This window comes from Ursus arctos, unplaced genomic scaffold, assembly GCF_023065955.2.
Source record: "Ursus arctos isolate Adak ecotype North America unplaced genomic scaffold, UrsArc2.0 scaffold_5, whole genome shotgun sequence".
In the NCBI taxonomy this organism is placed as follows: Eukaryota; Metazoa; Chordata; class Mammalia; order Carnivora; family Ursidae; genus Ursus; species Ursus arctos.
In genome coordinates, this window is record NW_026623067.1 from 66,850,226 (window position 1) to 66,874,523 (window position 24,298).

Genomic DNA, 24,298 nt, shown 5'->3' on the forward strand with positions numbered 1-24,298 from the left:
GGATTTCTGCTTGCTTTATGTGTGAAAAACTGCTCACTTCAACTTCAAGCCATCTCCATAAGTCTGGACAAATGCACTGATCTAAAAAGCAAATCTGTTGGGGCGCCTGGGTGGCACAGCAGTTAAGCGTCTGCCTTCAGCTCAGGGTGTGATCCCGGCGATCTGGGATCGAGCCCCACATCAGGCTCCTCTGCTATGAGCCTGCTTCTTCCTCTCCCACTCCCCCTGCTTGTGTTCCCTCTCTCGCTGTCTCTCTCTCTCTGTCAAATAAATAAATAAAATCTTTAAAAAAAATAAATAAAAAAAATTTAAAAAAAAATAAAAAGCAAATCTGTTAAAACCAAAAGAACAAAAAACTAAAAGGTAATGGAGAGACCAGCAATAGTGACCCAAATCTCAGTGGCAGCATCCACTTAAGGAAACCACAAAATCACTGCACATAAAATGTTAATGTCAGAAGAGATTTTGTGATTAAGGGGTTAGCCAAAAACAAAACAAAACAAACAAACAAAAAAAACCTGTCAAAATGGGTTAAGGTTTGCATTAGGAGTGTATGTATGAAATCATCTAAATTACCAAATAAAAACTCACCATAAACTGAATTTTGAAGTAAAATCCATATACATATGAATACATATACATATAGCATATAAATAGTAATTAAATATTTATTTATAATATAAATAAAAGGACTATACAACACATGCTGTTCTATAACTTGCTTTTTTCACTGATATTTGCACATATATTTTTCTATGTCAATATACTCAGTGAATATGGGCAGTATGTAATAATGTTTTGTTTTATGGATATACTGTGATTTATTTAACTCTCTATTGAATGATATTTGGATGGAATCAGGGGTTTCTCTCTTACAAATAATATTGCAGTGAATAATCAGACTCCATTTGAATAGTGATAGAAACATGAAACAAAAATAAATGACCAGATTTCATTAAATAAATAAGCTCATAATACTATGCTCAATATAAAATGTTCACTTTTTGTAAATAAGGCTTTTAAATGATCCTCTTTTATGTCATCGGTCTATCTACAGGTATATGCTTTTTAAATATATTGGACAATATGATATTTGTGCCTTCTTCCTGTGAAAGCTACTCCCACAATAGAGCTACCATTCATGGTGACCAAGTAGAACTTTCAGTGTCCTGTGTCCACGTAGTATAGGACACAGAGACAAATGAAATGGCTGAGCTCTGTGCTTGGGCAGATGCAGCTTAGGGTTGGCCACTGAGTATAATATTCTTATATTAAATAATATAAAACTTCAATATTTTAAGAAAAATAAATGGTGGCCATTTGAAGACAGAAAATTGCTTTATTACAAAATCTTGGCATATAATGTGCATGTATCTGTGTGTGTGTGTGCGTGCAAGCAAACATTTAACATGTTAAAGTTATTTCAAAGATGGCGTTTTACCACTTTTGAAATTTGTGAAGCCTTTTAATAAAATATCATTCCTTTTCCACTGCTTATATTACAAAGAGGAATTCAGAAATTTTATGATGGCTTTGAAATGATGAGTTCCCAAAATACAGTTCTACAGACTTGGCTTAATTAAAATACCTTTTGAAACTCAAAAGATGAAGGGGAAAAAAATAGTGGACAGGCCTAATTTGAAGAGAGCTCAGATATCTCTGGTGGATCTATGTTTCTCTTTGGTCTAGGGGAATTATTTTTTTCATGCAGTTTGAACTCATCCCAAGGACACTAACTTTAAGAGAGAAAGCACGGCTTCTATTTGCCTATGTAGAACTCAACTAATCTAATGTGTCACTGACTTATTCAGCAGTCAGTTAATGACTGCTAAAGAGGATTGTTTTTTCTCCTGCCTATTAAAATAGAAGGTAAAATTAAATGCTTTCTTTTCAGAATCATTAGGATCTTCTTTAAAGGAAAATAGCATATCCACATTCAGGCGTTGATCAAATGACATTGACAATGTGATTTCAATATCTGCAACACTGGTCTCCCTAGGCCAAATTTTTCCTTAAGTGAAATGTCTTTAAAGAACTCAACTGATAAAAAACTAGACAGGTCTAACTTTAAGACAACGAAATCAAATAAAGGTATAGGGCTATTCAGGGAGGGCCCAAGTCCCATTCTCCTTGTCTTTCTGGTTATTTTCAAGCTGTGACTGCATATTATTAGCTTCTACTCTTCCAAACTGTCAAAACAAAACAAAATAATAAAAAAACCAAAAGAACAATCAAGGAAATAGGCTGTTCAGAAAACAGGATGTAAGCAACTTTGAGAAACAAAATATTAAATCCAAACCAGACTTAAAGGTCACTTAGTCCAACCTGCCAAGTAAAAATCTAAATATTCCTTCAAAACTTCTAGTGGTAGGGAACTTATAATCTCATAAAGAAACATGTCACATTGCTCTCCTAGGGTTACCGTCTGGAAAACAATGGAATAATAGGGCTCTTTTTTGACATAACAGCCATTCAAATATCTGAAAACAGCTATCATATCCCCCATAATTCTCTTAACTGAGATAAACATCTTCACTTAATTTCATATATCATGGTATACACACTGGTCATCATTTTTTTTTAACCTCCTCCTGATAAATTCAAATTTGTCAAGGCCTTTTGAAATACAGCAACAAGAATTTGATCTCCAGATGAGATCTAACTAGGACAAAATACAACGTCCTTATTACCTGCCTTCTTTAGGCTGCTATATTACAACTAATAATCCAACATTGTATTAACTATTAAAAGAGTGAAGAATTAATTTCCTTTCCCTCCTTCTTCCAGTCCACCTTACAGTAATTCCCAGAGAGCTAGAGATCACTATCTTATCTTCTTCCTGTCTAAGAGCAAGACTGGGCAGGAAAAAGGGGCTAGGGAGGTAGACATGGGACAAAGGAGGTCATGATTGGGTTGGGGCAAGGGAGAATATGACTGACTTACCAGCAATGTTAACAGTATTTTAGCAAAAGGAAAAAATTACAAAATTTTGAACTAAGCAAAGCCTTAAACGTATTCTTTGAATCTTTTACTTTCTCTCTAGCAAAGAATCTAGTTTGTGTATATTTCATATATAGTGGATTAAGTCCACAGAGAAGAAAAGCAAACACTTGTCTTTACTGAAACAGTTTCCTTTGTGTCCAGGACTAGGTAACCATCCAGGTGAATATAAATATTTGGTGGCTTCTCATGGGATTTTCCGCATGTCGACTGACATTTATAGTCACAGAAGAATATTCTAGAAACTGTCGTTAGACCTTTATACTGTTTCCTCCAGCAAATAATTTCTGGTTAGAAATTCTAGGTTAGAAATTAGCACTAATTTCAGTAAATAAGCCACATTCAGCCTTTCCCAAATCAACTATCTATTAGACCAAGTCTTACTGAAAACAATCACAATAATTAATGAAATGAAAAAAAGACCTTAGAGGCAGAATAAAAACGTAATAGAAAAAAATAGTACAATTTAATCCTCCAAAGAAAAGCCTGAGGTAATACTTAAAAATTATCTCAAATACTGTTCAGTAAAGTGTTCTGTGTTGTTTTTTAAATAATGTTTGTATGTTTCAATAATGTATTATGAAAAGAGGTCAGAGAATCATGATCCTGGGATAATTTTGTTACTAACATTGAAAACTACATTATAAGAATAGTCTGAGAAGATAATTAGAGGTCCTATGCAATATAGGTCCAAATCACCTTGCTGGTCTGACTCCTAATCATCCCTAAAAATACCAACTAATCCGGGCAACTACTAAGACTAATTCTTCCAGAAGGTTCCCAAGTTTCTCAGCTTTATGTTTATCATCCTGCATTTTGCTTAAAATGTTCCCCTGTAATAACTTTGCTGGTCAACTACACTTCCATCCCAGCCAATTTTAAAAGCTATCTTAGCTGTCAAATCTGATCTCTGGGACTCAAAGCAACCTTTCCTCTTGTTGCTACCTATTGCACTTTGTTCTCTTTTTATGGTGATTATTTACCACGTTGTGTAATGGCTACTGATGTGTGTGTTTTATAAATCTTTCCCAAATTGAAGTTATCTCTAGGGCAGGCTTTTTATTTTGGGGTCACAGACAAAGGGGAGATTAGCCTCTGGGGGTTAGGAATAGCTTTTAAAAGTGCTCAATAATATTGGTTAAATGGAAGATCCTAGTGGTCTTTTGTACTCTGTGATCCTATCTTCATGCAAAGCCACAAAGAGCTTATTGTTGATCTAAAACATCTAAGAACCTAATATTAATATGGTATCATAAATTTCAACTTGGTATTTATTATACCTTTACAGATTCTCATTTTGTACTCTTGTAAAGAAAAATCAATTCATAAGTTATTTGCTGTAAGCATAAGGAAACCTATGCTCCTAAAAGGCCGATTCCTAATTATGCAAGCATTACTTACATTACTCATAATTTTCAAATAATAAAACATAGGGTTCTCTTTTTCCCATACCAAGGAAGGTGATTTGTCAAATTATACATTGAAGGAAAGAAATTTTTGAAAAATTAAAAGCTGACAGCTAAATTGCCCCCAGTTTGCATATTCAAGCACAAGCAGAAAAAATCCTGACATAAAAATAATAGATCAGGATTTATTGGACGTCTCAATAATGTTATTAATGACTAAAATGATGGAGGATTATTCAGGAACTTAGAAGTCTGATTTCTGCATGTAGTTCCTGAATTGTCTAAAAGTTTTAACTATTTATATTTACTTATTTTATAATTCCTATGTAGCTCTTATTATAAGCTAAGCACTGTTCTAAGAATCTTACACATATTAACTCATTTAATTTGAACAAAACCCCTTCAAAGTTAGTACGATTACTACCCTGATTTTACAGACAAGAAACTACGGCATCGAGGGGTTAAGCAACTTGCCCAAAGTAACAGAGACAGTAAACAGAAGAGCCAGGATTGAATTCAGTCTGTTGAATTCTTAACCACAATACCATGATGCAATCCATTAAGGATGTGTTCCTACATAGTTCCAAGAAAGCATGCTCAGCATGTGACAAACACTGTAATTAAAGTATTACTATACGTATTATCATATCTCCAGGTTCTTTTATTGTTTCAAAGCACCCATCCCCATATGTGTAACAGGCACAGTTTAATTTGAACACAAACACTGGACCATGGAGAATGCATTGGACAAAACCTCAGGTCTAACACCTGTTCTGCCTGCCTTTGGACAGAAATCTATGACCTTGGTCTAGTCATTACATTTGTCACAGAATCACTTTCCTATTTAATACTGAGATTGGTATTAGCTCAACTGTTTATTTCAAGGTTATTACAAGAAAAACATGTATATTAGCATTTTAATGAATAGAGTACTCTAAAAATACAAGACACTACTAAAGGGAAAAGGGTAAGGGAAAAAATGTCCTTGGCATTATGGTGATTCATAAACTGCATATAAAGACTATCTGCCCACCCCCTTCAATGTTCATTACATGATGGCCTGATAGCCAGCATGCCTGGTTGTGAGGGGAGCCTTACCACAGAAGTGTGGGGTCAGAACATCATTGTGAAGAATAATATAGCTCGACCTCCGTCACTGAATAATTAATAGAAGTTGACCTTAAAGGTCAAAGCATGTTCTAGGATGCACCCTGATTTATCCATTGCCTGGGGGAGCCAAAGCCAGTGATTGAAAGAGAGCTGAACTGACAGAAACTATATCTGTCTTGTTGAAAATGTTTGGCAGCTACTATGTCAATGAGTAACAGTAACAAGTTCTGCACCCAGTTGCTCTCTATGATCTGGAAGAAGCACTTGGGTTCTGATTTCTCAATTAAAATCTTACCGGATGAAGACATGGTGGAGATTTAGCAACATGCCATGAAAAGAAGGTGCTGATTCTCATTTGAAATTTGCTATATTTTTCAAGGGTTAGTACTTCAGAAAACACCCTAAGACTGGCTCCGTCTTTTGCTGAGGAAACAAAATTGTATCCTCCTTACTTTATTTTCCAAGCCTTGATTAAAACAGAATAAAGAGAACAATAAATATTGATTGCTGTGCATTTTAAATCATAGTTTTATACTTTCAAAGGGAAAAATGTAATATATTCCAAAGAAGATTCTGCCCAAACTCTCACTCATTATATGACTCATTTAAAAATTATGTGTTGTCACTGCTTTAAATAACATGGATTACAGAATCTGCCTCCACATAAATACTCTGATTTAGATAAACTATTGAAGAGTACAAAGTTACCTTGAGGTGTCACCCAATTTTCCTACGGCTTTAGGCACTGTGGCCAAATAAACCTTCACACAATGATATCCACTTGAAGCTCCTTGAGAAAAGATTTTATGCTTTCTATTTCAATAGTAACCACTATGCTTTACTTTACTAATCCCTCATCACAAAGAGCATGATTTCAGCACATAGTAGGTACCAATAAGATTTGGGGATTAATTAATTTACCTAACTTATGAATATTACATACTACAGGATTTCTAATAGTTCTAAGAAATAAATTTCAACCTATCAAGACATTTCTCTGCAATGAATTCTTAATGCTTCTCTCAACTCCTTCTCTTCATTCTATCTTCAACGAATGGTAAGAGGACAGATGAGAGCAAATGCTCTATGATTTAGCCAATCGGCTTTCAGTTTCCATTAGAGTACTATTAATCATTTTCCCACTCCCTACCTTTATCTAACCTTCATAGGTTCTCTTTATCCAGTTATCTTAAATTAGCTCCATACTCTACATGCTCGAGAGCCATTATTAGGACTTTTCTGCCTATTCTCTCTTATTGGTTTGAATTCTAGAGAATAGTCCTTTCCTCATAGCTTTTATCAACCAAACCAGACCTTAAGATGTGTTTATAGTTTGTCCTTTTTTAAATAATCTGTGGCCTTAAGTAATAATTAAGTGGAAAATAAAAGGGAATGTGGTTTTTACATATTATTTTAAAACTATAGGGATATGAGGGTGGCTCAGTCAGTTGAGTGTTGCCTTGGGCCCAGGTCATGATCCCGGTGTTCTGGGATAGAGCCCCGTATTGGGCTCCCTGCTCAGCAGGGAGTCAGCTTCTCCTTTTCCCTCTGTCCCTCCCCCCTGCTCTGTCTTTGTCAAATAAATAAATAAAATCTTAAAAAAAAATAAAACTATATTTGATGAGATAACAATCTCTTTGTTCAAGTGTGTTTTTCTCCTCTATAATTTTATATATGTAAATATATCTTATATCTTCTCCTCTACAAACTGAATGACTGCAAATCCACATTACTATGATTAAGTAGATCTAAGCCCATTAAACTTTCTTTTCATTATAAATCCATCATGATAAACTGCTTAGACTTTTCTATACAATCTTACACAAGTAAATTCTCAAATAACTCTTAACCCAACGATTAACTTTAAAAATTTAGTCTAAGGAAGTGCCTGGGTGGCTCAGTCAGTTAAATGCTGACTCTTGATTTCAAATGAGGTCATGGTCTCGGGGGTCATGAGCTCGCCCTATGTCAGCCTCTGTGCTCAGCGGGTAGTCTGCTTGAGATTCTTCCCTCTGCCCAACCCACCTCCCCGGTGCTCTCTTTCCCTCACTCTTTCAAATAAATAAATCTTTAAAAAAGTAAAAAAATGTTATTTCTAATGTTATTCTTAACCATAAATCAAATGCAATGAACTCAATTAAAAAGAAACGAACAATAGGTATAACTGTTAGAATCAAGAAAGAGATTCGTGTTGAAAATTAAGAAGAGAAAACCAAATAACTATATGAAAGGTCTTAAAGATTGTTGGGCATGTTTTAACTATTTTATGTCATCTATTAGTCCTCTTTTCCATGAAAGTGCTCAAGCTGGCAGAGAACATTTTTCGAGGTTAATGCTAAATTTGCCACTTAGCCTATCACTTTAGAACAGCAATTTTCAGTTTCATAAATGTGCAGAATTGTACATTTTGGCAGTGCCACAACAGACTTCATACCATTCCATTTGGAATTTGATTAAACGAACAACTTAATGTCACTTTCCACTTTTACTTTTCTATTTTTTTAATATATTTCCTCAAATGAACAGAAAATAATCAAGTTTTCCCTTTTTTAAGAGAGCTTTTACTTTTTCCTCCCGAATAAAGAAACAGACTACCCTCATAGCCAGTAACATAAATAAATATCTACAAACATATCTACATGTTCATCAACTTGGTGTATTGCCAATAAAAACTGTTAATTTTTTTTTTAAATTTAAAAAGTAAAAGGAAAGCAACTATCTAACAATCTATAGTAGACTGTAAAACCATCCACAAATTCTTTCCCCTCCTGCATCTTCACCTTTTCAATATGAAGCGGCAGGTCCTCCTACCAAAACATTGTTAACTAAAGTGACACAAGCTGAGATTTAAAAAGTGCTTACAATTTGAGCTTGATCTTTCTTACTGCTCTTGGGACCTCCGCACCACCACATAAGGAAGCCTGATCTAGCAAAGCAAGCTATCTCAGCTGAGCCATGGTCTACTACCCAGCACCAGTCAATCACAACACCTAAGTTATTATCAGAATTGAGAGAAAAATGGTTGTTTAAACCCATTAATTTTGTAATGATTTCTTAAGCAGAAAAAACATAATGATACACATCCACTATCATTTCATTCACAAAAGTATTTATCCCCAAGCAATAAAAAGGTTATACTCTCAGAAAGAAAAAAGACAATGGTTAAAATTGTATACATCAATATTTCTTTTAATGTGTTACATTTTCTTTTCTTACAAATAAAAACTTTACTACAAATTGGCTCTTATCTTTCTTCTGGGCAAGAGAGGATTTCTGTGCTTGATATTTTCTAAGGTTCTTTGATATTTTGGGTTCTTTTGGGGGGGGAGGAGTTAATATATGAGTGTTAGGGCTTGGAATAGCAAGCTAACAAATTCTAATCATTAGAATTAACAATAAAGTAGAAACATTTTATTTATTTATTTTTAAAAGTTTATTTATTTATTTTGAGAGAGAGTGTGTGGGATGAGGGGGAGAGGGAGAGGGAGAGAGAGAGAACCTAAAGCAGGCTCTCCACTGAGCATGGAGCCCAATGTGGTGCTCCATCCCAGGACCCCAAGGTCATGACTTGAGCCGAAATCAAGAGCTTACCTACTGAGCCACCCAGGTTCTTCTAAAGTAGAAACATTTTAATATTAAGAAGCTAATTGTTTATAAGGTATGCTATAGAAATATTTACATATGTAAAACAAAATTGATTTTTTATAATATATACAAAATAAATGGCAAAAAATTTACCCTTAAATCCTTAACTCTGCCATCTTAACTGTACAGTTCTATTCGTTTATATGAACACACATTTAATTCTTCTTATTATCAGTGAAGTTAAATAAATATAACTCTGAAAATGAATCCCCCGAGTCCAGTTGACTGGGAAATTTCTTAGCAATCATCCATGGCTAGCAGTTTTTGAGAAACTATTTTAGTCTATGCAGAATAGCTCTCATTATGATAATTTCTAGAAATATGGATTCAATCATGAGATATCCTTCCTTAGTCCAAGAAGTAATCTTAAGGGGGAAAAAATGACAACTACTCGTAATTTTTTCTAATATATAAATAATTTAACTGAAATTTATCAAATCTCTCATTTTGCAACCAAAGTTTAGAAATCTAAAAATAGCCTTGCTTTACCCAACAGATCTACTTAAATCTTGTTAACATTCTGATATTTCATGATCACTAACAAGAAGTCTTTCAGATAGTGTCAGCCTTCATTACACTACTTGATATTCTGACAGTGATCACCTTCTACAAGGTAAACATGAATACAGCTATTCATGGGACAAGATGTACAGTGCAAATTGTTGTCGTTTTAAATTATGAGACTTTATGTTCCTGGGGTAAATGTAACCAATTTCTTATAATGAAATGGAAGCAGGAGGACAGATTAGCAGTGATGAGCTCTGAGGGCTACAAATTTAAAAGAACCTGAATTCATGTTAGAAAAGGAATACCAATTACCACAAGAAATAAGTTTGGATGGAATATGATAGAAGAGGACAGGAGAAGACAGAACGGGACCTTCATGTTTATTAATTTTTCTAAATGAAAAAACCTGGTCAGAAGCCAGTGCCACTACAGAGAGGATAGAGGAAGAATTACAAATGACATAATATGCTGCTTCTGTTATCCTCAACTGAACTACTCTCATCACATAGGTACCTTGAATTTTTTTCTAAAAGTGACGATGGATTTTAAATTGCTACCAAATTCCAATGTTTATGTCCTTTGGTTTCAGACTGATAGTTTTAATAGGTTAAATGTATCCTAAATATTATTGAAATATCAATATGAGTCAGCAAACATAGTTTATTCTTAGTAAAACACAGGCTTAGGCTTTATGTCATATTTCTTAATCATAATGACATTAGAATTCTATCTTGAAGGAAAAACCTCCCTTGGTCCAAACTCCCCTTTCAATTAACATGCTCTCTCCCCATCCTTATGCAATGAATTTGCCTCAGTTCCACTCTTTGTTCAAACATCAATTTCTCAGTCTTTCTTAATAATCTTTCCTAAAAATGTACCTCCTTTTATCCTCCCTCACAGTTGTCTTTATTTTTCTTTTTGGAACTTACCTTGATAAGTATGATGGTTTACTCTCTAATTCCCCATTTGACTAGAAGAGCTATAACGCCAAAGCCTATTTTTCAGTACTTATATCCTTAGTGCCAAGAACAGTATCTGGCATATAGCATATATGCAATAAATATCTGATGGATGAATGAATAAACAAATGAATAAACTGATAATGTTATAGCCATTTTTTAAATTAAAGACTTGATTTTGGGGTGCAGTTTAAAGTTCACAGCAAAATAGAGAAAGGTACAGTGTTCTACCATATAGCCCCTAAACCCCACATATGCATAACCTTACCATTATTAACATTCCTCACCAAAGTGGTGCATTTATTTTTTTTCTCATTGTTTTAATTAACTAATTAATTATTTTATTATGTTATGTTAGTCACTATACAGTACATCATTAGATTTTGATGTAGGGTTCCGTGATTCATTGTTTGTGTATAACACCAAGTGCTCCATGCAATATGTGCCCTCCTTAGTACCCATCACCAGGCTAACCAATCCCCCTCCCCCCGCAAAACCCTCAGTTTGTTTCCTGAAGTCCACAGTCTCTCATGGTTCATCTCCCACTCTGACTGCCCCCCCCCACTTCACTTTTCCCTTCCTTCTCCTAATGTCCTTCATGCTATTCCTTATGTTCCACATGTAAGTGAAACCATATGATAATTGTCTTTCTCTGTTTGACTTATTTCATTTAGCATAAGCCCCTCCAATTCCATTCATGTTGATGCAAATGGTGGGTATTCATCCTTCCTGAAGGCAGAATAATATTCCATTGTGTATATAGACCACTTCTTTATGCATTCATCTGTTGAAGGGCATCTTGGCTCCTTCCACAGTTTGGCTATTGTGGACATTGCTGCTATGAACATTGGGGTGCATGTGCCTCTTCTTTCCACTACATCTCTATTTTTGGGGTAAATACCCAGTAGTGCAATTGCTGGGTCATAGGGTAGCTCTATTTTTAACATCTTGAGGAATCTCCATACTGTTTTCCAGAGTGGCTGTACCAGCTTGCATTCCCACCAACAGTGTAAGAGGGCTCCTCTTTTTCCACATCCTCACCAATATTTGTTGTTTACGGTCTTGTGAATTTTTGCCACTCTAACTGGCATAAGGTGGTATCTCATTGTAATTTTGATTTGTATTTCCGGAGTGGAGCATTTGTTACATTTGATGAACCTATATTTACACATCATAATTATCCAAAGCCCATAGATTGCAGCAGGGTTCACTCTTGGTATTGTACATTGTATGGATTTGGGCAAATGTATAATGATATGTTTCCAACATTACAATATCATACAGAGTATTTTCACTGCCCTAAAATCCTCTGTGCTCTGCCTACTGTGTTTTTCATCTTAAATTTCACTTGTTTATTACTAGTTTATAGAAAAAAGATTGATTTTTTATATTAATCTTGCATTCTACAATCTTGCTATAATTGCTTATTAGCTCCCAAATTTTTTTGGTTGATTCTTTAGGATTTCTTTCTACATAGATGATCATGTCATCCATGAAAGTACAGTTTTATTTTTCCTTCCCAATATGTATACCTTCATTTTTTCCCCCCTTGTCTTACTGCATTGGCTAGTAATTCCAGTACAATGTTAAAAATAGTGATTTTGTTTCTGATCTAACTGTAAAAGTTTCAAATTTCTTACCATTAAATATGATTTTAGCTGTAGGATTTCTTTTTAAATGTTTTATTTAAATTCAATTTAGTTAACATATACTGTATCATTAGTTTCACGGGTAGAATTTAGTGAATCATCAGTTGCATGTAACACCCACTGGTCATTACATCAAGTACCCATCACCCAGTTACCCCATCCCCTCACCCACCACCCCTCCAGCAACCATCAGTTTGTTTCCTATAGTTAAGAGTCTCTTATGGTTTGCACCTCCCTCTCTGTTTTTATCTTATTTTTTTTGAAGTTTTTTTATTATATTATGTTAGTCACCATATAGCTGCATTCTTCCATGGTGTGTGTGTGTGTGTGTGTGTGTGTGTGTGTGTGTGTATATATAATTTTTTTTCCTTCCCTTCCCCTATATTCATCTGTTTTGTTTCTTAAATTCCACATGAGTGAAATCATATGGTATTTGTCTTTCTCTGACTGACTTATTTTGCCTAGCATAATATCCTCTAGTTTCATCCACATTATTGCAAATGGCAAGATGTCATTCTTTTGGATAGGCTGAGTAATATTCCATTGTGTATGTATGTATGTATGCATGTATATATCTGGGCCCTTTCCATAGTTTGGCTATTGTGGACACTGCTGGCTGCTATAATGCACTGGAGTGCACGTGCCCCTTTGAATCACTATTTATAATATCTATCTATCTATCTATCTATCTATCTATATTATATATATAATAGATATTTTTTTATCAAGTTGAGGAAGTTTCTCTGTGTTTCTAGCCACTTTTTAAAAATCTTATATCTAGTTCTTCCATGTGCCACAATCTAGCTCTTTTTCCACAACTCCAGCAAAACTGATGTTTGCAATATCATCTATCAGTCACACGTAATCAAGGTAAATGTTTATCTTGGTCAACTTCCCTATCGTATTTGATACTGCTGATCACACATGCCTTGAAACATGATTTACCCCTACCTTTTCGGCTGCAATAGGTTTCTCTTCAACTTTTGACGACTTCTTCTCAGACTCCTTTATAAATTTAACTTTCTCTACCTATTGCTTAATTATTGATGAACTTCTTAGCAGTTTCCATTCTTAGGTCTTCTTTTCAAAATTTATTCTGCTTGTGGGCTGATTTATACACTCCCTAAATTTATGCAATTTATGCAATAACTGTCTGTGTTATTATAACTTACAAATCTATGTCTGACTTCTTAACTAATATCTAGCAAATTCCTCCAATTCAATATGTGAAATACTCAATTCATTTTCTGCCCCTCAATACATGTATCTTCAATTTATACTACCTCAGTAAATGGCTTAGGCCAAAAACTAGGGATGCTTCTTCTTATTCCTGCCTTTCTCCACACTCCTTTTACTGAATAACCCTGTAAGTCACCAATAATTATCTACTGTATCCTTTAAATACTTACTGGCTTTCTCTTTTCCGTTCCCTTTGTTGCCCAAGATAAACTATCATGTCTGACCTGGTCTCCTGCAGTAGACTTCAAATTGTTCCCCTGCCTAACTGTGTTCTATTTTTTTTTTTCCATATTGTCATATGACAATGATCTTCTAAAAGTCCAAACCCTCTGCATGTCTCTTAGTATAAAGTCCAAATTCCTTAAAACATCATGAAGAATCTGCCACCACTGCCTTCTCCAGATGCATCAGGCCACTATGTGTCTTCCTTTTAAACTCTAGCCACATTGAATTTCTTGCAGCTCATGGAATTATGACTTTTCTTATCTCTAATCTAAATATTATTTCCTCTGTCTGAATACTTTTATCTTTCAGCTTGCTGGATTGGGATTAATTTTTATAATCATGTGAAGATGTTATTTTTTCAGGTAGGCATGTACTCCCTAACATCTAGCTTAAGATGAGACACCTGCTTTATATTCTTATGACTCCATAGGCTTTCACTATCACAACACCCATCATATTCATCTATTTATTTATTTACCTGCTTTCCTAGCTAAACAGTAATTTCTGTAAATTTGTGTACCATTGCATTCCACCACATATGTAACCATTACTTAGCAAGTACTCAAGAGATATATAAGAATATAAGAAAACTAAGATTTTTTTAAGTTAATCACTTATTTTGTTTTCTTTGATTGCAATATACTATGTATTTGAGTTGTAAAAATTCATAATTTCTATTATTTTACTAGGTTAATTTGACAGCACACAGAGAAGAATTATGTCATGGAACATAGATAATTTAATAATTTCTAAAATTTTCATATACAAATTCTAAACTATTCACTGGTAATAGAAATCTCCATATGAAATAAACAAGTCAACATTTGGCTCCAAATTACACAGTGCCATCTTGGAATGTGAGCAGGTAATTAGGAAGAAATTTGGGGCTTAACCACATGGTGGTCTATCTACAAGTCCCCTGGAGAAAGAAGACAGCATCCAGTGCACAACTGCGCAAACATTGGATAGTCTGGCCGATGTCTTCAAATCTGAGGATGTGAAGTAGGTTCTTTTCCCCTTTCCTTTAATCAGTGAAATATTTTCCTACTGCTTTTTGTGGCTTTCAGAAGTGAGTTGTAATAACGCTAAGAGGCTGAGAACACTGAAGTGTGGAGGTATGTCTGAACAGGGAGATGTGTGTGGGAGAGACAGATGAAGAAAAAGAGAGACAGAGGTAAGAGATGGATATTAGAGTGTAGAGACAGATCAAGAATTAAATCTAAGAGAAACAATGTTGTCCTGTGAATGAAGTTCATGAATCTGAGCAAATCAATTTCTCCAAGGTTCCACACGTAATATAGAAATGTAGGTGATACGAGGATTGATTGCAAATGCAGGGAAGTGTTTTGTGCTTATCTGACACTAGATACTTTGGGAAGGAAGAATAAAAGCACAAAACTGGATGAGGATCTCTTTTGAAATAAGAGCATCAAGAACTTAAAATGAAGTTATTACGAAGTAATGAAGTTTGAGGTAAAATCAAGAAGTGATTTTTATCTCTAAGAATAGTGTATATTCAAAATTCTCCTTCCTAGAGGTACTACAATGAAGAGAGTATCTGTTTGGTTGTAGAACGAACAGATTTAAAACTGGGATCGAAACAAAATTTCTTCTAAGCAAATATAGAAAAGATTTTGTTTCCTTTGGAAATTAAGAATAAGAAGATTTACAATTCATATAATCACTGAATTTATATGGCTTAAAGGTTAGAATAAAGCTTGGCCACATCTTGATCTTTGGGGAAGATTAATGTGTAAGTAAAAACACATCAATGGCGACAACTAAAATCTTCTGTTTTCTAAGATATTACATTAAAATACCTATAGCTTTTTTGGGGGGGGTATATAAAATTCTAGTACACTCTAGTACACCGCTTTCTGCACTGGTGCTATCTAAAGATATGGAAAGAACAACAGAAATGATCCACCAAAGTAATAGATTTTTTCAAACAAAAAATGCAGGATGGTCTTTAATGATCTAATATTTCATATATTTTGTTCCACTAAGTGGTTTTAAAAATATGAAAAAAAACTCAGGTAGGCTAGATATTAAAAGCACTGCTACTAAATGTTTTTATTTAACAAATATTCAGTATTGTCTTATTATATGCAAGAAAACATGGAGCTGAGAAAGAAAGGCAAGAAAGGTAATACACGTCTGTCCTAAGGAGGTATCTAACCTGACAGTTGTGTTTGATTTCCCCCTACTTCTCACCTACAAAAAAAAATTATTTCACAAGATAGCAAAGTTGTTTTTAAGAAACTATGGAAATTTTTTAAAAATTTAGGGTACTTGTTTTCTATTATTTTAAAATAAAACCAAGACATTAAATTAGAATTGGTGTAACGAATATGCTATGCTAAATGACAAAGCAAATATAAAATGCATATATTTCTTACAAGAACTCTTAAATACATGCCATGGAAGAATGAGGTTGCTTAAAACATATAATAAAAAATATAGATTAAGATAATATATTATAACTACCTTACTTCTGAATAGCATAAGTATTTTAATAATATATGATAATGAATCTGAGGAAAACCTAATTCTATAACCATTCGATTTCCTACAGTCTCATTTGAACTACACAGACTATGGCAGTAGACTTAGTTTTTAAAGTGTTGTTGCCCGTCGTCTCATTTTTCTGATAAAATGATAAAAATTGAGTTAATTTAAAAATATGGACCAAAGAATTCAAGTATTTATTTAAGAAATCTATGAAGATACTGATTTTTAAATTATTTAAAGACATTTGCCTCTTTAATTCCAGATCTGGCTCTTAGAAAATAGCAACAAAAATATTATATACTACAAATGTAAGGCACTGTCAGTTTGGGGTTAGCAGGCTTAAAATATAACACTAAAGTTTTATTCTATTCATCTATTCCTGTTAGGAATATTTATGACTATAATTTTCTTCAGAGATATAGACTTTCCTGAGGATATGGTTCTCATATTAAACTCTGAAACTCACCATACATATTTGGAGGCTGGGTCAAAGTGGTTACAACAGTTTTATTTCAGTGGCACTGTATCAACCCCCCTACACTAGCAGTGAGTTAATAAAAGCCTTAGAGAATTATATTTGAAATGAATTAAATGAACAAAGTACCTTTCTGTAATAATATAACTGTTTCAGAAATAATACATTCTTACTAATGTCATATAAAAAATACAAGAAAACACATTTAACAAATAGAGCACACTAAAATCCAAAAACTAGTGGTCAAAAATGGCAAGTTAATAGGTTTATTTAATTATTCTTTCTTTCATTCAATCAGTAGTTATTGGGCTTCTACTATGCATAAAAGTACTAGGTTAGGTGTGTTAGATACAGTGACGAGTAACTCAGACTGGTCCCTTACTATAGACACTATTGCTCTCTTCTTCTAAACTATTTTTCAAAAGCCATCAAAACCTCTGAGTTTTCCAAGGTTTATGTTGGTTGACAGAAATTTAACCCAAAACATGTTTAGTTTTCCTATATAGAACAGATACAGTTCACTTTTTATTTTTCTTAGTACTGATGTGAAAAAAAAAAGGAATTTCTTCAAACTTAATCATCATATTACCTTTAATCAGAGAGAAAAATCTTTATACACATTTACACAGTATTAAATTATTCGAAGTACAGCTATTTCCTTAATGGGAACAACTTGGAAATTATGGAAGTTACCTTGAATCCATAACTACACATACCAAAGTACTTCACAGATGAAAAAAAAAATTGAAATATGGTCAATGACTAATCAATATTTGGAAAGCAAAGTTTTTGAGAAGACTCTGAAGACCAACGCAGCTGAAACATCATCTTTCATCTATTTATAGTCTTAGAAAAGTAATGATTAGAAGAGCTACAAAATACTGATATTCTCAGTCACTAAAATAAGTTCTATTTTATTTAGAGTGGTTAATTTAAATAAATGGACTTGGGAATTATTTTTTCAGAGAATAAAATTTTAAATGTATATTAATATCAGAGAAATAAAAAATTTGTTATGTTCAAGTAATTCTTGTGGTGACTTTGAAGTATAGTGTTAATCACTAAAACATATTTTTTAATTATTTGAGAATACCACCAATACAAATATAACTTAATTATAAAATAGAAATTACAAATTTGAGAGAACTACAGAGGAGGAAACCGATTCACAGCATACAGCAATCTTGTACAGAATACCCATACTGCACCATGCCAAATTTGTCAGTCACTCATGCAAACAAAGAGGATAACTACTGAAATGCTTAAATCTTGCACTTACCAACCTCCACAACACTAGAACAGTTGGGATCTGTGAAGCCATCTGGACACTCACAGGAAAAGGAATTGTCAGACAATCCTGACAAACAAACACCTCCATTTTCACATGGATTGGGATCACAAACATCACCTGAGAAATAAGAAACAGATAATGAATTTTCATTTGTCTCAGGCACTGAAATACACTATTTCATACTCCGTCTTCCTTTGGTAAAGTCATCATACTGTTTAGATTTACATTTGAATCCATGTGCTTTTAAGAGAGATGGTATATGACATCAAATTAAATTTTCTAATTCAAACATTGCATACTGAGTAGCATACTCAAAGTTATTAACTCAGGTTGGCCTTCCTTCACTACATGCAAATGAAATATTGTCTGATTTGTTAAAGATTAACCAAAATATCTCCAGTAGACTGATTTATTAATTCTGCCAATAAAAAAAAACTTTCTAAATCCACAAACTTAACTCTGTAACTTTGCAATTTCTCTCACTAAAGGAGTGGGTTTATTTCTGGATCCTTAGAATCTGCGCTTGTTCATGTGACTTGCCTGGCCAATAAGATGTTAGCAGACTTGAAGCCAGCCGAGGTGTGAAAAAACACTTGAATATTTCTACTTCTTGGAACCCTGTCAGGGCCATGCGAATAAATTCAGGCTAGCTTGCTTAAGAGAGGTGAGAGAAACATGGAAGAGTAAGAAAGAAACTGCCACAGAGAAGTAAACTGTGCCATAACAAAAACCTATACTATGTGGCCTCAGCTCTGGCACTGGGTGGTAGTTGGTACTGGTGGAACCTGGAAAGGCACTGAAAGAAAGACTACAGGAGGCTAGGAAAATGTGAGGCTACCCTATGTTATGTAGAGAAAAGCAAGTGGTAAGGTTGTCAGCTGGGAAAACTTCGGTGACAGAAAATATACCTAATGACCTTTTAAATATGAGTAATGAGATTTCCAGGCAGAATGTTAAAGTTTAACTGGCTCTTAATAGCCACAATGATTAGGTGCTATAAGAAAGAGATGTGATAAATAAAGAACTGATGAGTCTGAATGTAAAGGAATACAGAGAGACCAGGATTTGATATAAACAACCAACCAACCAACCACAATGAAGACTGTAACTCAATGCCAGCCTCTCAAACCAGTGAAAGATCAAATCCGGAGCTTTGTTGGAAAGACATGGCCTCAACATAAACATCAAATTGAGGATATGGCTAGCAGGCCCTGATGAAAATATTTCAAATAATTCAGACACAGCCTGAAAGGCCCTCTAGGCTAAATAAAAGGGCCTCTAGAAGTCTTAAAGGTATTATTTTTAAACAGCTTGACACAGCCAAAGTAGCACTGATTAAGTCTTCAGTGAAAAGCAGGCTTCAGACAAAGTCATGGGTGTGGTTTTATTGCACAGAGAATATATAAATCAGATTCAGAAAAGCCCATAGAGTTTTTAAGGGAGCTTTATAGCGGAAAGTGCCACTGCCCAGATTAAAAAAGAAGGAGCTTTTTCATATTTACAAAAGCTATCTGTGCCCCAACTTCCTACTACTTTGTATTTCTTTGGAACTTTATTCCGCTTTCCCATGACTTTCTGGCTTTTCCTAGACTAATGACTTTAAGACTAGAAAAATAAAAATGGAGGTTAAGATTTTGTCACATTTATAAAGCAAGTCATTAGCTATATTAATAGGATAGGTAAAAATACTGCATTAGCAGTGGAATGGCTATTAGAAAAGGCAGTCATGAAATAAGCGAATAAATGAAAGAATGAATATGTTTTGGCAATATCATAGAATTTAGTATGGCTAGACCATGGATTCTTTGGTTAGGAATGGCTGAGAAAGTATAAACATGTGATTAGTAAAGATTAAAAGGATACATACAAATGGCTAACAGACACATGAAAAAATGTTCAACATCATTAGCCATCAGGGAAGTTCAAATCAAAACCACATTGAGATACCACCTTACACCAGTTAGAATGGCAAAAATTAACAAGACAGGAAACAACGAATGTTGGCGAGGATGGGGAGAAAGGGGAACCTTCTTACACTGTTGGTGGGAATGCAAGTAGGTACAGCCACTATGGAAAACAGTATGGAGGTTCCTCAAGACATTAAAAATAGAACTACTCTATGATCTAGCAATTGCACTATTGGGTATATACCCCAAAGACACAGATGTAGTGAAAAGAAGGGGCACATACACCCCGATGTTCATAGCAGCAATGTTCACAATAGCCAAACTGTGGAAGGACCCAAGATGCCCTTCAACAGACAAATGGATAAAGATGTGGGTTATATATACAATGGAATATTAGTCAGCCATCAGAAAGGATGAATACCTATCATTTGCATCAACATGGATGGAACTGGAGGAGATTATGCTAGGTGAAATAAATCTAACAGAAGACAATTATCATGTGGTTTCACTAATATGTGGAATAGCGAGGACCATAGGGGAAGGGAGGGAAAGCTAAATGGGAAGAAATCAGAGAGGGAGACAAACCATGAGAGACTCTGGACTCCGGGAAACAAACTGAGGTTTATAGAAGGGCGGGGGTGGGGGGAATGAGGTAACCAGGTGATGGGTATTGAGGAGGACACTCCTTAAGGGTTGTGATAAGCACTGGGTGTTATATGCAAATAACGAATTATTGAACACTACATCAAAAACTAATGATATACTATACTTGCTGGCAAACAACATAAAAAAAAAGAAAAAACCTCTTAAATGGAAAAAAAGTAGCAACATAATGTATAAGATGAAGAGCCAATGAATGTTTGAACATGTATTTTAAAGTTTTGACATGGTCATATCTATATTTTAAGATGAATATCCTTGTAGCATTTTACAGACTGCATTTGAATGGGGAGGCTGACGACTGCTAGAAATATTCAATAGACTTTCTAGCTCTTTATATATCTAGGTAGCTAGCCACTCAGCCATTCCTTCATTCATCCATCCATTTGTCCATCTATCATCCCATTCCTTGAGTACCTGTTTTATAGCAGGCACCGAAGTCAGTGTTGGGCATACAGAACTAAAGATAGTCTTTACCATCAAGAAGTGCAGAGTCTACTATGCGAGATAAAAAGTCATGAACAAGTACCACGCATAATAAGATCTGTAATTAGTATACATGATCCAAAATGTAGGATCAACAAAGACTTCTAAAAGGATTCAGTGCTGTCAGATGATACAGTAGCGGAGGGAGTACCTGCTCAACATTCTAGGCAAAGGGAATAGCATATACAAAGGAGAAAGATCATGGCTCATTCCAGGAACTTCAAGGAGGCCACAATAATTAGAGCATAGATGTGTATGAGAAATAGAAAGCAGCTCAGAAAGTAGTATGGTCATATAAATAAAGGCCCTGTATATGCTGTGCCAAAAATTTTGAAGTTTATCTTTAAGCACTGGAAAATCATAAAATGAATTTATGCACGGGAAAGTATATGATCACATTTGTGTTTTGGAATGATAATTCAGGCAGCATTGTATTGGATCAAATGGAAGAGCCAAGGCTGAGGGCAAAAGGACTAAGCATTAATCTCTTGAAGTAGTCCCAGCAAAAACTGATTTTCTTAACCCTTTTCAGAGACAGCTATGAATGCAAAGGTGGGACCATCCAATCCCCATTCAACTCATAAATACTAAGTAATAAAACAGGAAATGAAAGTCCCCCTAAATCACTACTATTCCTCTCCCCAGATAATCTAGAAGTAAAGGCATTACCATGGAGATTTTCTAGAAAGAGGCAATCATCAGTTTGAAAGGGATATCATCCCTCGCTGCCTTAAGTTTGAGCAAAGCAACATGGTTTTGTATGGTCAGAGTAACATTGTCATCTACTAAACCAGTACATTGCATGAAGATAAATATGAACACCACAATGTTTTTTTTAATGAGACATCAGTCATAACTCTGTGTTTTGTCAATACTACAAAAAGAGGGGTTCTTTATTCCCTAGACCAGATCAGTTGTTGTGGCAATGTCAACAGATGAAGGAACGTTGTAGATATTTATGTTCATTTATTTACATTGACAGAAGTAATGTCTACAGGAGAAAGGCATGAGTGATATCCCAGAGGTTCTCAAGCATACGGACTACATTGATATATTTATCCAAAATCAAGTACCTTTCACTCTTATCCCTTTCACTCCTATAACCAAGTTACTGCATAGTTTATTAACGGATGTGAGTTTACAGTCCTGAAAAACCGGGGACAACACAAGGCTGGAATGCCTCGTCCTTTTAATTATCCCATCATGATAGGAAGTTTTGGTGTCCTGAGAAAACTATCTTGGTACGTGTGCTACCCTTTCCAGGTGATAATACTTAATCTAAGCAGTTTTCTACCAGGTGTGGTATGCCAGTCAAATGATGCTTCTATGGTCAAAATAAGACAGGATGATCGTTCACTTCTCACTACCATCTTGTAGATACCAGCTGCTGTTTAGCTGACCTGTTTATTCTCTCTTGCCCCTGAATGTTTTTGTTCTTTTTTGCTTACGTCTACTTATTTCTGATACATTGTATGCTTGTGAAAATTCATCATATATGTTATCCCCTTTTTTGATATTTACTCAGTGTCTTTTTGAAAGGTAGGAAAGAGGTCATAGTTTTGACCAAAAAAAAAAAAAAATGTTTACGAGGTAGAATCAAGATAACATTATGACCAAATTGATGTGGGGATGAGGGAGAGCAAGAAATCTGGATTGATGTCTAGAGCTCCTACCTGTATGACTGAGTGGTTATCTTTCATAAGGAAATTTAATGGATTTAATTTTAAAGGAACTATTGTGTCTGAAGAGTCTGTGGGACATCAAAATGAAAATGTCCCATAAAGCTACTAACACGCAGATATGGAAATGGACAGATTTTGCTACAACATGGACTGTTAAGTATGGATATGAAAACTATATTTCAGTGAGTCTTTGAAGAAGGGCAGAGGAGGGGAGAGGGGAGTCGAGAGAAGAGAAGAGAAGAGAAGAGAAGAGAAGAGAAGAGAAGAGAAGAGAAGAGAAGAGGTGCTTGGGGATACCAACAAATAAGTGAGGAAAAATAAGGAAGAGTCTTTAAAGAGAAAAAAAAAAGGAAATTAATGCTAGGCCCTTTCCACTTCAGTACAAATATTCAGTTCATTCACTTAGTGACTTAGTATGTCAAGGTCTGCCCGAGATTAATAAAGGTCCCACATGTATCAGTGTCAGATGGACAATGTCAGCAGAAAAGAAAATTTCGGCCTTGGATAAAGTAGAGGGTAGACGACAGAAGCCCATCGAACATAATTAGGGTTATTATAGACTGTGCTTTAAATCTGCTTCTCCACATCTAATTATGAAATGCACTCCTGTGTCAGATGGTTTCTCCATGAAGTAAAGGCTAAGACAAAGTTGAGTGCAACAAATTTATGAAGAAGTAATGTCTGTGAAAGATAAATGAGGAGAAAGCAGTAATGGGCAGGAAAAGCCTTCATCCTGTGATGCAGATCTGACATCTATGAAAAGAAATGGGCGCGGCGGGGGGGGGGGGGGTGCGAAGAAGGGGAATTGAGCAAATGAGCCTCAGTTTGTAATGCAAACTTGACAAAGTCTTAGCCAACCCACCAGGAACGAAAGATGACTCTTTAGTGGAATCCTCTAAGAGCAGAAATGATCAGGCACGGGTACCTTGACATGTTCAGTCACTGGCTGCAGGCACAGTGAGGCTCTAAAACTCCAGGGGGATTCTGGAAGTGCTACAGAAGGCCTCTGGAGGCTAACTCCATCCCCTGCAGCTGGACCGCTTAGTTTCTTGCCACAGTCCCCTCACTCTCACCGCTGTCCTGATTAGGATCAGTTACATTGTTATCTTGCTCTAAACCATCATATCTGAGCCTGCTGTTCTCTCTACTTACCCATTATCTCAATGGGTTGTACAGATGAAGCCTGAGGCTTTAAGTAGAAACAAATCCTCTAGCTAGAATTTCAAGTCTAATTAAAATGCGCCATAGGGATTTCTGATTCCCTGTCATTTCAATTAACCTAATAAAGCATCAGTTCAGGTAAGAATCCTGATTAAAATGCAATAGATTCCTGGACCTCAAATTAGTGCTTTTTATCTGTTTGTTTGTTTCCCAATGGATGTGGTGGTAGAGTACTTTAAAACTAAGATGGCAGCCAGTATAAGAAGACAGGCTCAATATAGGAAAATAGGACAATACACGATTTCATGGTTCTTCATTCCACTGTCAGCAGGCTCCTAAAATATACCTCTGCATGTTGTAATCTGTGTGCAGCATTATACCTTGA

General features: G+C 35.0%; 1 protein-coding gene across 2 annotated transcripts in view; it reads right to left on the reverse strand.

The window, feature by feature from the left end:
* EDIL3 (EGF like repeats and discoidin domains 3) overlaps positions 1–24,298 on the reverse strand; it is a 398,882-nt gene that overhangs the window by 259,648 nt on the left and 114,936 nt on the right. For both annotated transcript variants that reach the window (XM_044384053.3, XM_026498663.4), the window contains exon 2: positions 18,006–18,134. In XM_044384053.3, coding sequence (XP_044239988.2) covers positions 18,006–18,134 — 129 coding nt within the window. The remainder of the gene's footprint in view (positions 1–18,005; positions 18,135–24,298) is intronic.